The 16,102-nt window shown below is 41.5% G+C and overlaps 1 protein-coding gene across 3 annotated transcripts in view; it reads left to right on the top strand.

Annotated features, from left to right (window-relative positions):
• VMP1 (vacuole membrane protein 1) overlaps window positions 1–16,102 on the top strand; it is a 120,818-nt gene that overhangs the window by 13,784 nt on the left and 90,932 nt on the right. For all 3 annotated transcript variants that reach the window (XM_060756783.2, XM_060756784.2, XM_060756785.2), the window contains exons 3-5: window positions 2,069–2,204; window positions 4,691–4,781; window positions 5,857–5,967. In XM_060756783.2, the coding sequence (XP_060612766.1) occupies window positions 2,069–2,204; window positions 4,691–4,781; window positions 5,857–5,967 (338 nt within the window). The remainder of the gene's footprint in view (window positions 1–2,068; window positions 2,205–4,690; window positions 4,782–5,856; window positions 5,968–16,102) is intronic.

Genomic DNA, 16,102 nt, shown 5'->3' with positions numbered 1-16,102 from the left:
GTAATATTATTAGTAATATTACATGTAATATAAAATATGTAATTATAATATCATATTGTTATTAGTAGTATTATATTGTATTACATTATAATATTATAAATATTATATGTATCTACAATATATTATATTATATTACTTTATATTATATTAAATATATATTATTGTATGTATATATATCTTGTAAATCACTATCATTATAATACAGTATAATACAAAGACAGTTGCATCTGTCAAGTAGGAAATTTAGGAACAGCTTTATGCGGGGAGGCTAATTTAATTAATTTATGACACCATAATACCTTCCAGTACATGTAATATAAAATTTATAATTATAATATTTTGTTATTATTAGTAGTATTTTATTGTATTACATTATAATATAAATATTATATGTATATACAATATATTATATTATTAGTAAAACACAGGAGACAAGATGGAACTATCTTCAACTGTAGCCCCAGAACAGCAGTTGGTGCCGGGGAACCAACTATTCCGTTGGAAACACTACTATTTATTTATTTATTTATTTATTTATTTATTTATTTATTTACTGCACTTGTAGACCGCCGTTCTCAGCCCTAGGGCGACTCACGGCGGTGTACAACATATAAAAACAGTTTACAATAAAGGCAATATCACAACACAACAATAACAACATCACTATCAATAATACAATTACACTAAATCATTCGCGACGTCTCATCATAGAATCACAATCCAATCTCGTTTTCCATATTCCGTTCCAATCATCATTGCCAATTGTTGTAGCACTTAGTCAAACGCCTTCTCAAACAACCACGTCTTTAGTCTCTTGCGGAATGTCATAAGGGAGGGCGCCTGTCTGATGTCTACAGGGAGGGTGTTCCACAGCCGGGGGGCCACCACCAAGAAGGCCCTATCCCTCGTCCCCGCCAGGCGTGCCTGTGAGGCAGGCTGGATCGAGAGAAGGGCCTCCCCAGACGATCTCAAAGTCCTCGTGGGCTCATAGGCCGAGATGCGGTCCGAAAGGTATTTTGGGCCGGAACCGTTTTGGGCTTTGTAGGCCAGCACCAGCACCTTGAATTGGGCCTGGTAGCAGATCGGCAGCCAGTGGAGCTGAAACAACAAGGGGGTTGTGTGCTCCCTGCGTCCCGCTCCTGTTAGTAACATGGCTGCCGCGCGCTGGGCTAGCTGGAGCTTCCGGGCCGTCTTCAAGGGCAGCCCCACGTAGAGAGTGTTGCAGTAGTCAAGGTGGGATGTGACCAGAGTGTGTACTACCGTGGCCAAGTCAGACTTCCCGAGGTACGGGCGCAGCTGGCGCACGAGCCTGAGCTGTGCAAATGCTCCCCTGGTCACCGCTGAAACCTGGGGATCCAGGCTCAACGATGAATCCAGGGTCACACCCAAGCTGCGAACCTGCGCCTAGGGTTTAGGGGAGCTAAAATCTGAAAAAGTAGAGAAAATTATTTATTTATTTACCGTATTTATATTCTGCCCTTCCCAACCCGCAGGGGACTCAGGGCGGATTACAATGCACATATACATGGCAAACATTCAATGCCAATTAGACATACAATATATATATACACACACACACACACACACGGAGGCAATTTAACATTCCAGCTTTTCCCGGCTTCATGAGAGTATGCTCGATCCAGTCTCAGAGGGCGCTGCCACTTCACCATCCATTTGTGACGCCAAGTCCTTTCATGGAGTACTTCCTCATTCTTCTGTACACTACCAGAAGATTTTATGGTGTCATAAATTAGTTAAATTAGCCTCCCCGCATAAAGCGGTACCTAAATTTCCTACTTGACAGATGCAACTGTCTTTCGGGCTGCATAGGTCAATAGTAAGCTAGACTAATGGCCGGAAGCTCACTCTGACCCGGGCTGGCTTCAAACTCTTGACCTCTCGGTCAGTAGTGATTTAATGCAGCTGGCTCCCAACTAGTAGCGCCACAACCCGGTCAAGTTTTTTGATCCCAAAGAAGGTGAGAATGAAGACGGACAGGGCTGGCATTTGTTTTAAATGCCTCTCCTGATTCTCCTAACCTCCTTTCCGTATCCTTTCATTTTCATAGAACCCTCTTCGCTGGACGAACAGAAGCGGAAAGATCGAGAAGAACGGCAGGGCATCGTCCTCTGGAGGAGACCCCTTGTTACCTTGCAGTATTTTTTCCTGGAAACGTTAATAAGCTTGAAAGAATGGACCATAAAGTAAATACACAATGATGATGATGATAATGATGATGATGATGATGTAATAGTATCGTCGAAGGCTTTCATGACCAGAATCACTGGGTTGTTGTGTGTTTTCTGGGCTGTCTAGCCATGTTCCAGAAGCATTCTCTCCTGACATTTTGCCTCCATCTTTGGCAGGCATGCTCAGAGGTTGTGAGGTCTATTGGAAGCTAGGAAAATGAGGAATATATCTGTGGAATGTCCAGGGTGGGAGAAAGAACCATTTGAGATAGGTCTGAACGTTTCAATTGGCCACCTTGATTAGCATTTAATGACCTAGCAGTTTTCAAGATCTGGCTTCTTACTGCCTGGGGGAATCCTTTGTTGGGAGGTGATTCGTTGGCCCTGAAAAACCATTGAAATCCACAAGCATGTGGACAATTTCAACAGAAAGGAAGAAACCATGAAAATGAACAAAATCTGGTTAACAGTATTTAAAAAACTCTTTTTAAAAAATATTATTTATTCAATTTTAAGCATACATAAAATTTGAAAAAATAGAAAACTCTAAAATCATAACAGTAAATAAAGAACAGCATTAAAAAAAACAGGAGAATTCCAGACAGGAAACAATCAGGGCCAACTAATCAGCTCACAACAAAGGTTTTCCCCAGGCAGTAAGAAGCCAGACTTTGAAATTGCTAGGCCATTAAATGTGAATCAAAGTGGCCAGTTGAGATATTCACACCCCCCACCAGCAGACAAGAGTTCTTTCTCCACCCTGGACATCACTCCACAGATATGTAAACCCCATTTTCCTAGTTTCCAAGAGACCTCACAACTTCTGAGGATGCCTGCCATAGATACGGTCGAAACATCAGGAGAGAATGCTTCTGGAACATGGCCATACAGCCTGGAAAACTTTCAAAAACCCACTGTTTGAAGTCATTCAAGTCATTGAATCTGAAACCATGTAGGTTGCCTTTCTGAGGTCCAAACAGGTCAAAGTCAGAAAGGGGCCAAATCATCAACATTCTTCAAGCAATGATGGATTTCCTGCGTTGCACAACCTTCCATGATGACTCTTTCTTTGAGCTTCAAATTCATGTTTCTAATCAGTCAATCACAAAAAGAGAAGACTCTAATCAGTAGAGCGAGGTGACCTCTATCCTATCATGCAGAGATAGCCCAGTAGCTATAATATATTCAGGATCAAGTCTCAGGAAGGGATTTAGGACCCAGTGTGCGGATCTGGCCAGGGTGGTCCATGCCTTAGTCACCTCCAGATTGGACTACTGTAATGCGCTCTACGTGGGGCTGCCCTTGAAAACGGCCCGGAAATTCCAACTGGTCCAACGGGCGGTGGCCAGGTTGTTAACTGGTGCTCCTTACAGGGAGAGGTCAACCCTCCTGTTTAAGGAGCTCCATTGGCTGCTGTTCATTTTCCGGTCCCAATTCAAGGTGCAGGTGCTTACCTATAAAGCCCTGAACGGTTTGGGACCCGCCTACCTGCGTGACCGCATCTCCGTATATGAACCCACAGAATCTCTCCAATCATAGGATCATAGAATCAAAGAGTTGGAAGAGACCTCATGGGCCATCCAGTCCAACCCCATTCTGCCAAGTAGCAGGAATATTGCATTCAAAACATCCCTGACAGATGGCCATCCAGCCTCTGTTTAAAAGTTTCCAAAGAAGGAGCCTCCACCACACTCAGGGGCAGAGAGTTCCACTGCTGAACGGCTCTCACAGTCAGGAAGTTCTTCCTCATGTTCAGGTGGAATCTCCTCTCTTGTAGTTTGAAGCCATTGTTCCATTGCGTCCTAGTCTCCAAGGAAGCAGAAAACAAGCTTGCTCCCTCCTCCTCCCTGTGGCTTCCTCTCACATATTTATACATGGCTATCATGTCTCCTTTCAGCCTTCTCTTCTTCAGGCTAACCATGCCCAGCTCCTTAAGCTGCTCCTCATAGGGCTTGTTCTCCAGACCCTTGATCATTTGAGTCGCCCTCCTCTGGATACATTCCAGCTTGTCAATATCTTTCTTGAATTGTGGTGCCCAGAATGGGACACAATATTCCAGGAGTGGTCTAACCAAACCAGAATAGAGGGGCCCTGCTCACGATCCCACCTGCGTCGCAAGCGCGGTTGGTGGGGACGAGGGACAGGGCCTTCTCCGTGGTGGCACCTATCTATTTCACCTGTCAAGTCCAGCATTTTTAAAAATTTAATCATTACATTTGGCCCGGCCTTAGTTTTAAATGCGTTGTGGTGTTATTGTCTAATGTTTACTGCTATTGTTTTAATGTTTATTGCTTGTTTTATGAGTTTTATTTATTGTTGTATTTGTTATGCTGTTGTGTTATTGATGTGTTGGGCCTCGGCCTCTTGTAAGCCGCACCGAGTCCTTCGGGAGATGTTAGCGGGGTGTAAATAAAGGTTTATTATTATTATTATTATTATTATATTATTATTTTTCTCCCAGGTCTAGACTTTAAGCACATCTTGATTTCTTCTTCCCTTAGATTGTGGCATCGCCGAAGTATCGTGGTGTCTCTCTTACTGCTGCTTTCAGTGCTTACGTCTGTGTATTATATTGAGGGAGCACATCAACAGGTAAAAAACCTTGAGTAACATTTGCTAAAGTGTTTTCTATGTGTACAGAAAGCTTGCTGGCGTTTACTTGAGTTTTGTTTTTGCTTTGAGCTGAGCAATATTAAGGTAGGCTCTATTATTATTATTGTTATTATTAGGTTTTTTGAGTCAATTTTTGGTGTAATTTCTCGACTTCTTCATGAGTATATATAATATGAGGACATCTAATGTTAATAGCAGTAATACTAAAGTAAAGGTAAAATTTTCCTCTTGACATTAAGTCCAGTTGTGTCCAACTCTGGGGGTTGGTGCTCATCTCCATTTCTGAGCCGAAGAGCCGGCGCTGTCTGTAGACGTCTCCAAGGTCATGTGGTCAGCATGACTGCATGAAGTGCGGTCAGCAAGTTCAGCGGAGCCCCCGGTGGCGCAGTGGGTTAAACCCCTGTGCCGGCAGGACTGAAGACCGACAGGTCGCAGGTTCGAATCCGGAGAGAGGTGGATGAGCTCCCTCTATCAGCTCCAGCTCCCCATGTGAGGACATGAGAGAAGCCTCCCACAAGGATGATAAAAACTTCAAATCATCCGGGCGTCTCCTGGGCAACGTCCTTGCAGACGGCCAATTCTCTCACACCAGAAGCGACTTGCAGTTTCTCATGTCACTCCTGACACAACAAAAAAAAAGCAAGTTCAGCAGCTCAGTGGTTTAACCCGCTACGCCACTGGGGGCACTACTAGTAATTACTTACTTACTAAGGTGATCCCTCATAGCCCAAGTATGATGGACCCCCAAGTGCAGTGTCTTGGCAGTGGGTCCGTAGGTGGCTGTGGAGCCCTATTCTTGATCCACATGTTCTCCCTCAGTGAGGACATCGATTTCCAGGTAGAAGGCAGTCTCCAGGTAGAAGGCGCATCAAGCCAACCCCAGTCAGGGTTGGCTTCATGCGCCTTCCTCTTGGCACTTTTCTCCCTTTCGCCCTCCATTTGTGCCTTTTCGAATTCTGCAGCACTGCTGGTCACAGCTGACTTCCAGCTAGAGCACTCAAGGATTTCTGTAGTGTGCCAATGACACTTTGCTGTCTTTTCTTCCTTCCTTTAGTATGTGTTCTATATGGAGAAAAAGTTCTTTTGGTGTGCCTACTGGGTAGGCTTGGGCATTCTCTCTTCCGTCGGACTTGGGACTGGTCTTCATACGTTTCTGCTCTACTTGGTGAGTAAAAAAGTGTGCTGTGGCATTCATACCAATGTGTTAGCATTAAATCGCCAAAGTAACTTGGATTATTAATGCAAAAATTATTTATGTACTTAAAAATCGTGATTTGAAGCTTCCAGAAATCTCAAATGACCAGCTTAGTGTTTTATCCTCTGATTGAGAGTTATAGTTTGATGAAGGCAACAGCACTCTTTGACAGAGAAGGCTAAAGGCCTATTTGCTCTCCCCTGAGGCTTGGCTTCCATGCTGCTGCCTCTTCCTTGCTCCCTTGGTACCATCCCTTCCTCTCTCTTCCTTCCTTCCTTCCTTCCTTCCTTCCTTCCTTCCTTCCTTCCTTCCTCCCTGCTTCTGTCCTTCCTTCCTTGCTCCCTTCCTTCTTTCCTTCCTTCCCTTCCTCTCTCTCTCCCTCCTTCAATCCCTTTCTTCCTTGCCACCCTCTTTCCTTGCTTGCTCCCTTCCTTCCTTCCTGCCCTTCCCTTTCCTTCTCTCTCTCCCTTCCTCCCTCAGTCCCATCCCTTCCTCCCCTTCTTCTTTGCCTCCATCTTTCTTTTCTTCCTCCTCTCCTTCCTTCCTCCTTTCTTCCCTTCCTTCCCTTCCTCTTTCTCTCCCTCCTTCAATCCCCTTTTCCTTGCCTCCCTCCTTCCTTTCTTCATTGCTCCCTTCCTTCTTTCCTTCCTTCGCTTTCCTCTCTTTCTTCCTCCCTCAATCCCTTTTTTCTTTGCCTCCGTCCTTCCTTCCTTGCTCCCTTCCTTCCTTCCCTTCCTTTCCCTTTCCTTCTCCTCTTCCTCCCTTCCTCCCACAGTCCCATCCCTTCCTTCCTTTCTTCTTTGCCTCTGTCCTTCTTTTCTTCCTCCTCTCCTTCCTTCCTCCTTTCTTTCCTTCCTTCCCTTCCTCTCTCTCTCCCTCCCTCAATCCCTTTCTTCCTTGCCTCCTTCCTTCCTTCCTTCCTTCCTTCCTTCCTCCCTTCCTCCCTCATTCCCATCCCTTCCTCCCCTTCTTCTTTGCTTCCGTCTTTCTTTTCTTCCTCCTCTCCTTCCTCCCTCCCTCCCTTCTTTCTTTCCTTCCTTCCCTTCCTTCCTTCTCTCCCTCCTTCCACCCTCGCTTCCTTCCTTCCTTCCCTCCAGTCCTCAATCCCTTCTTGCTTCTCTCCCTCCTTCCTTGGTCCTTTCTTCCTTCCTCCTTTCCCTCTCCCTTCCTTCCTCCCCTCTACCTGCTTCCTTGAGCAATAATATTACCCCTAAGAATACCCAACTTGTAAAGAAGATGCAAGCTCAAAAATCACATTGATGCAAACCAAATTTAATTTTCTATTCAAAATGTTCTTTTTTATATATTATAATAGCATTCTTAATTCGTGTTACTATTAAGTGTAATGAATATGTTAAAAGTTTTGATTATAGTTTATTTTTAGATGAAAACAGTTTATTATTCTTGAACCTTGAGGTCACTGCTAACAACAACAAAAATCAAAGTGGTCCCTGGTCAAAAAAGAAAAGAAAAGAAAAGAAAACACCTCTGAGAACCACTATTCAACAGTGTAGATCAGTGTTTCTCAACCTGGGGGTCAATTATGAAGTAGGCAATGAAAATAATGTTATGGTTGGGGGTCACCACAACATGAGGAACTGTATTAAGGGGTTGCGGCATTAGGAAGGTTGAGAAACACCGGTGTCAATACACCCCTAGTCTTCCAAAAAGTATGCTGCAAATTTTTCTCTCCTATTTAGTCCCAAAAGTGTTGTCTTTTGTCTTTGCGTACAGCATTCTTTTTTAAAATTATGCTTTTAATTAATAAATGTATACATAAAATAAAACTAATGTTTGAAAAGAGTACAATGAAAGTAGGGGAACAATTAAAGATGAAAGAAAGTTTGAAACTTGATAGAAGCGAAAAAGAGAAAAAAGAAAAAAGGGGGTAAAACAAGAGTATTTTCCCTCTAAGTTGCCTCCGAGTTCTGTTTGCCGAGGTTCTAATTAATGTCTGAAGCATTTTTTTTTGTTCATGTGGCGTTGTTTTCTTATTTTCCCTTCTATCCTTTAAGTTTTCTTTTAATTTTCCTTTATATAAAGTCCTCTGTATTTATTTCTTAAGAATTCCATAAATTGTCCCCAAACTGTTTCCTGGTAGTGGATGTTGTTCTGAGCAAGTTTTTGGGTAAGAAGGTCCATATTCATGATGTCCATCACTTTCAAAATCCAATTTTCTTTGGTGGGTATTCTTGGTGTTTTCCATAATTGTAACAGCATTCTTTATGTAGGCAAAGTTGCTGAACATTCAAGAGTGGGGTTGAGAGTGGATTTGACCACTTTGGGGCAGGCATTTATCAAAACGCAGCCCAGCTTTTGCTGTTTTCTCTGCTCCTCGTTTGGCAGAGGGAAATACTTCCTGATCTCCCCGCGTGGTGTCTCTGCAAACTCACCTGAACTTCATAGAGAGCCCTTCTTGTAAATTCCCCAAGAGACGTTGGTTCAGAGCACTGCTTTCTAGCAAACGTTGGGTCGGAGTGTTGTTTTGTAACAAGGACACTAGAAGGAGCTGCACTCTTAGCCAGGCACAACCATCGCTTCTTTCTCACTGTAGTTTTGCTTTTGCTTTGCTTCTGACACGGTAAAACACGAGGCACAAACAGTGAAACTGTCTCTAAAATGCAGCATTTGGACCCGCAAGTGGTTCACAGTATCAAAAGGCTTTACCGAATTATATCTCTGGTTCAACATCTACACAAATGACCAGCCACTGCCAGAAGGGACAGAGAGTTTCATCTATGCTGATGATCGTGCCATTACCACTCAAGCAGGGAGCTTTGAGATGGTTGAACAGAAGCTCTCCGAAGCTCTAGGTGCTCTTACCGCCTACTACAGGGAAAACCAGCTGATCCCTAATCCATCTAAAACACAGACATGCGCCTTTCACCTTAAGAACAGACAAGCATCCCGAGCTCTGAGGATCACCTGGGAAGGGATCCCACTGGAGCATTGCAACACACCCAAGTACCTGCGAGTCACCCTGGACCGTACTCTGACCTACAAGAAGCACTGCCTGAACATCAAGCAAAAAGTGGGTGCTAGAAACAACATCATACGAAAGCTGACTGGCACAACCTGGGGATCACAACCAGACACAGTGAAGACATCTGCCCTTGCGCTATGCTACTCTGCTGCTGAGTATGCATGCCCAGTGTGGAACACATCTCATCACACTAAAACAGTGGATGTGGCTCTGAATGAGACATGCCGCATTATCACAGGGTGTCTGCGCCCTACACCACTGGAGAAATCACACTGCTTAGCCGGTATTGCACCACCTGACATCCGCCGGGAAGTAGCAGTCAATAGTGAAAGGACCAAGGCAGAGACATCTCCAGCTCATCCCCTGTTTGGGCATCAGCCAGCACGTCAACGACTTAAATCTAGAAATAGTTTTCTAAGATTACAGAGACACTCGCTGGAACACCCCAGCAAGCGAGAGCCCAAAAGTGGCAGGCCCAAACCCAGCACCTCAATCCATGGCTGATACCAAAAGAGAGACTCCCCCCTGGGCACACAGAAGACTGGGCGACTTGGAAGGCACTGAACAGACTGAGCTCTGGCACCACGAGATGCACCTGCTCAGGAGCACTGTTGCCTTCTTTTATGACCTTTCAGTTTTCACAAGTGATCAGATCAGGCATCGAGTGGTTACCTGGTTGTAAAGTTGCCTTGAGTCCCCTCCAGGTTGGAGGAAGGCGGGGTAGAAATGTAGTCAATAAATAAATAAGGGCACCTCAAGCTTTGGAGAGCTTTTGTTCAACCAGGCCTTCGGGCAGTAGAAGTAAATGTATGCCGCATTTCGGAAAGACAATGACTGGAACGGCGATTCGATGGATGAGACTGTTTTATTGTTTCAATGATTGCTTTATTGCTTATGGATGTTTTGTTTTTAATTTGTTTTATGTCTAATTGTAGTGTATAATTGTAATTCTTTGTACTGGGAATTGAATTTTGCCATTACTTATGTGTAAACCGCTTTGAGTCCCCCTTGGGGTGAGAAAAGCAGTATACAAATACTGTAAATAAATAAATAATAAATAAATTTCAAAGCTCCTTGCTTGGGCGGTGATGACACGATCGTCAGCATAGTGGTTTTTTTCCCCCATGTCAGGAGCGACTTGAGAAACTGCAAGTTGCTTCTGGTGTGAGAGAACTGGCCATCTGCAAGGATGTTGCCCAGATGTTTTGATGTTTTACCATCCTTGTGGGAGGCTTCTATTATTATTATTATTATTATTATTATTATTATTATTATTATTATTATGGAGCCCCTGGTGGTGCAGTAGGTTAAACCCCTGTTCCAGCAGGACTGAAGACCGACAGGTCGCAGGTTCAAATCCAGAGAGAGGCGGATGAGCTCCCTCTGTCAGCTCCAGCTCCTCATGTCAGGACATGAGAGAAGCCTCCCACAAGGATGATAAAAACATCAAATCATCCAGGCGTCCCCTGGGCAACGTCCTTGCAGACAGCCAATTCTCTCACACCAGAAGCGACTTGCAGTTTCTCAAGTCGCTCCTGACACGACAAAAAAAATTATTATTATTATTATTTCATTTATATACCGCTTTTCTCAGCCCTTGGGTGACTCAAAGCAGTTAACAATAGCAAAATTCAATGCTCAACATCATAAAAAAAGTTTAAAGACAGTTAAAAACAATGATATAATAAACAATCTCATGTCCCCTCATGGGGAGCTGGAGCTGACAGAGGGAGCTCATCCTCTTAAAAGCTCTTCTTGTAGAGTGAACATTCTCTTTCTATCTCTTCCTTCAGTCCATCCATTCCTTCCTTCTCTCTTTCTGCTGGATCCCTTTCCTTCTCTTTTTTGCCCCCTTCTTTCTCTTGTTCTCCTCCCTCTTTCTCTTTCTCTTTGTGCAACGAACATTGCAATTGCACAATCCCTTGTGGGTTTCTCTCTTCTTTCTCAGAAGTCAGATTTGCTTCCCTAATTCTTTGAAACAGGCTCAAGGAGGAACCGAGGAGGGCAGCGAAAGACACAATGGCTGTGGCAAGCGACAAAAGCTGTATATCTTATTTGTAGTGCAAAAAAACACTTTAAAACAATACAATAATTAAAATGAAGAGCAATTTTAATCAATATAAACTTATTAGTATTTCAGTGGGAAGTGAAATACTAATAATATCATACTAATAATATCATACTAATAATAATATAATAATATAATATTATTTATATATATATTATAATATAATTAGTATTTCAATTCCCACTGAATTACTAATAATATCATACTAATAATATCATACTAATAATAATATAATAATATAATATTATTTATATATATATTATAATATAATTAGTATTTCAATTCCCACTGAAATACTAATAATATCATACTAATAATATCATACTAATAATATCATAGTAATAATATCATACTAATAATATCATACTAATAATATCATACTAATAATAATAATATAATAATATAATACTGCATGACTGCATTTCTGTGTACAAACCCACATGATCTCTTCGATCATCTGGAGAAGCCCTGCTCACGCTCCCACCTTTCGCAGACGCGATTGGTTGGGACATGGGAGACGACCTTCTCGGTGGTGGCCCCTCGACTCTGGAATTCACTCCCTAAGGACATCAGACATGCCCCAACGCGGGCAGTCTTTAGGAGCAGCCTGAAAATGTGGTTGTTCCAGTGCCAAATTTCGTCCAGATCCATCATTGTTTGAGTCCACAGTGCTCTCTGGATGTAGGTGAACTACAACTCCCAAACTCAAGGTCAATGCCCACCAAAACCCTTCCAGTATTTTCTGTTGGTCATGGGAGTTCTGTGTGCCAAGTTTGGTTCAATTCCATCATTGGTGGAGTTCAGAATGCTCTTTGATTGTAGGCGAGCTATAAATCCCAGCAACTACAACTCCCAAATGACAAAATCATATTTTTTTGATTGATGGTCACTCCTTGTGTAGTGAGACATTTCGTTGCCAAATTTGGTAAGTATTGGCCCAGCGGTTCTTTTGTTTTGAAGCCACTCATTACGACATGAGCATTTTTATATATATAGATTAGTATTGCTCCGTACTCTTATGTACCATTTAAAGAATCCTTGGGAATGGATCAGAATAGATTTCTGAGTAGATGAGTGGCAGAACTGTGTAGATGAGTGGCAGCTTTCACAATTACACAACAGATGGCTCGTGAAATGAAACCTGTTGGCCCTTTGATTGCATATTCAAACAGCAATATTATTTATTATCCCCTTGTAACTGATAGCAACCTTTGGAACCATCTATTATTTTGGTTATCTACTTGACAAACTTGCATTTGACACCTGCTTTAATGCATTTGAGTCTCTTTTTGTGGAGAGTGCATTGTTTGAAGTTTTTTGAGCTGTATGGCCATGTTCCAGAAGCATTCTCTCCTGACATTTCTCCTGCATCTATGACAGGCATCCTCAGAGGTTGTGAGGTCTGTAGGAAACTAGGAAAATGGGGTTTATATATCTGTGGAATGATGTCCAGGGTGGGAGAAAGAACTCTTGTCTGTTGGAGGTAGGTGTGAATGTAGCAATTGGCCACCTTGATTAGCATTTAATGGCCTAGCAGTTTTCAAGGTGTGGTTGCCTGGGGGAATCCTTTGCTGAGAGGTGATTAGCTGTCCCTGATTGTTTTTTGTCTGGAGTTCCCCTGTTTTTTAATATTGTTCCTGATTTTAGAGTTTTTAAATACTGGTAGCCAGGTTTTGTTCATTTTCATGGTTTCTTCCTTTCTGTTGAGATTGTCCACATGCTTGTGGATTGAGAGGTGATTAACTGTCCCTGATTATTTTTTTGTCTGGAGTTCCCCTGTTTGTTTGTTTTTAATATTATTCCTGATTTTAGAGTTTTTAAATACTGGTAGCCAGATTTTGTTCATTTTCATGGTTTCTTCCTTTCTGTTGATTTTGTCTACATGCTTGTGGATTGAGAGGTGATTAGCTGTCCCTGATTGTTTTCTTGTCTGGAGTTCCCCTGTTTTTTTAATATTGTTCCTGAATTTTTTTACTATTTTATTTACGACATTTATATGACTCAGAGCGGCTTACAAGTAAAAAGTAAATACAATATATTGTATTATTATCACAGCACAATATTAATATTATATATTACATTGTACTATGATATTATACTGTAATATTATTAGTAATAATAATTAATCATAATTATTTAATTATAAGTAATATTAGATGGAGAAAATATTATAAATATTATATTTTAGAGTTTTTAGATACTGGTAGCCAGATTTTGTTCATTTTCATGGTTTCTTCCTTTCTGTTGGGATTGTCCACAAGCTTATGGGTTGAGGGGTGATTAACTGTCCCTGATTTTTTTTTGTCTGGAGTTCCCCTGTTTCTTAATATTGTTCCTGATTTTATTTATTATTTTATTTACAACATTTATATGACTCAGAGCGGCTTACAAATAAAAAGTAAATACAATATATTATATTATTATCATAGCACAATATTAATATTATATATTACATTGTACTATAACATACTGTAATATTATTAGTAGTAATATTAATTAATTATAATTATTTAATTATAAGTAATATTAGAGGGAGAGAATATGATAAATATTATATTTTAGAGTTTTTAAATCCTGGTAGCCAGATTTTGTTCATTTTCATGGTTTCTTCCTTTCTGTAGAGATAGTCCACAAGCTTTTGGATTGAGGGTGATTAACTGTCCCTGATTATTTTTTGTCTGGTGTTCCCCTGTTTGTTTGTTTTTAATATTATTCCTGATTTTACAGTTTTAAAATACTGGTAGCCAGATGTTGTTCATTTTCGTGGTTCCTTCCTTTCTGTTGAGATTGTTCACAAGCTTGTGGATTGAGAGGTGATTAACTGTCCCTGATTATTTTTTGTCTGGTGTTCCCCTGTTTTTTAATATTGTTCCTGATTTTACAGTTTTAAAATACTGGTAGCCAGATTTTGTTCATTTTCATGGTTTCTTCCTTTCTGTTGAGATTGTCCACATGCTTGTGGATTAAGAGGTGATTAACTGTCCCTGGTAATTTTTTGTCTGGAGTTCCCCTGTTTTTTAATATTGTTCCTGATTTTAAATGCTGGTAGCCAGATTTTGTTCATTTTCATGGTTTCTTCCTTTCTGTTGAGATTGTCCACAAGCTTGTGGATTGAGAGGTGATTAACTGTCCCTGATTGTTTTTTGTCTGGAGTTCCCCTGTTTTTTGATACTGTTCCTGATTTTAGAGTTTTTAAATACTGGTAGCCAGATTTTGTTCATTTTTATTGTTCCTTCCTTTCTGTAGAGATAGTCCACAAGCTTTTGGATTGAGGGTGATTAACTGTCCCTGATTATTTTTTGTCTGGTGTTCCCCTGTTTGTTTGTTTTTAATATTATTCCTGATTTTAGAGTTTTTAAATACTGGTAGCCAGATGTTGTTCATTTTCGTGGTTCCTTCCTTTCTGTTGAGATTGTTCACAAGCTTGTGGATTGAGAGGTGATTAACTGTCCCTGATTATTTTTTGTCTGGTGTTCCCCTGTTTTTTAATATTGTTCCTGATTTTACAGTTTTAAAATACTGGTAGCCAGATTTTGTTCATTTTCATGGTTTCTTCCTTTCTGTTGAGATTGTCCACAAGCTTTTGGATTGAGAGGTGATTAACTGTCCCTGATTATTTTTTGTCTGGAGTTCCTCTGTTTTTTAATATTGTTCCTGATTTTAAATACTGGTAGCCAGATTTTGTTCATTTTCATGATTCCTTCCTTTCTGTTGAGATTGTCCACAAGCTTGTGGATCGAGGGGTGATTAACTGTCCCTGAATATTTTTTGTCTGGAGTTCCTCTGTTTTTTAATATTGTTCCTGATTTTAGAGTTTTTAAATACTGGTAGCCAGATTTTCATGGTTTCTTCCTTTCTGTTGAAATTGTCCACAAGCTTGTGGATTGAGAGGTGATTAACTATCCCTGATTATTTTTTGTCTGGAGTTCCCCTGTTTCAATGGCTTCTCTGTGTAGCCTGACATGGTCGTTGTTAGTGTGGTCCATAATTTCTGTGTATTTTGAGTGTTTATTGGGACAGGAAAGGCTGTGCTTTGCTGCTGCATTTTATCCTCATGCGTTGGAAATGATGCTGTGTTGGACTACAACTCCCAGCGTCCCCAAACAGTAGCACAAAACACCCTTTCCCCCAAATCGCTGGCTCTCCCTTTCTTTTCCGCTCTTGCCAAACTCAGAAGCTGTTGTTGCCGCTGGTGTTGAACCGAGGTCACGTTCCTGGCCGGAGAAAAATCCCTGCCTTTGGGTCAGAGACAGATTCCAACGCCTTGAAGCGGAACCCGTGACATTACATTTTATTTCTATCCCTGTATTTTTTTCCTTCTGAACATGAGCTGTTTTGCGACTTCCAGCTGTCTCGAGGGCTTCCTTCATCGAAAAAAAAATTAACAACCCAGCCGCTTCCTCTCTTTCTGGTCTTTATTGTAATCACAATGGAGTGAGGGTTTCCTGGAACGCGGGCCGGGAGCGATCGGAAATCACTTCCGCCTCGTCTGCAGAAATGACCCCATGCCCGCCAGTGGCACCCTCTTCCCAGAAGTGTGGACACTTTGGATGCTGGACACTTGCCTCGGGGAAGTTTTCACCCGGGTCTTTTGTGTACAGAAAGCAAAATCGCATACAATTGCAAATTTTCCAATTTTGATTGTTTTTTGGACAGTAGCTCTGAGTTGTTGTTATGTTATGTTCCAGCTTTTTCAGACTTATCATAGAGTCTTCTTGGCGATATTTGTTCAGAGGGAGTTTTGCCATTGACTCCCTCTGAGGCTGAGAGAGTGTGACTTGCCCAAGTCACTGAAATATACTTGCTTCTTTTTATATTGCCCTGTTTTTGCATGGGTTAAAATGACATGAAAGGAGATTCCACCTGAACATTAGGAAGAATTTCCTGACTGTAAGGGCTGTTCAACAATGGAACTCTCTGCCTCAGAGTGTGGAGGAAGCTCCTTCCTTGCAGTTTTTGAAACAGAGGCTGTATGGCCATCTGTCGGGAGTGCTTTGATTGTATGGAAGGGGGTTAGACTAGATGGCCAATGGGGTATCTTCCAACTGTATTAT

Source organism: Anolis sagrei, chromosome 11 (assembly GCF_037176765.1).
Source record: "Anolis sagrei isolate rAnoSag1 chromosome 11, rAnoSag1.mat, whole genome shotgun sequence".
Taxonomy (NCBI): domain Eukaryota; kingdom Metazoa; phylum Chordata; class Lepidosauria; order Squamata; family Dactyloidae; genus Anolis; species Anolis sagrei.
This window is presented reverse-complemented; position numbering and strand designations above follow the sequence as displayed.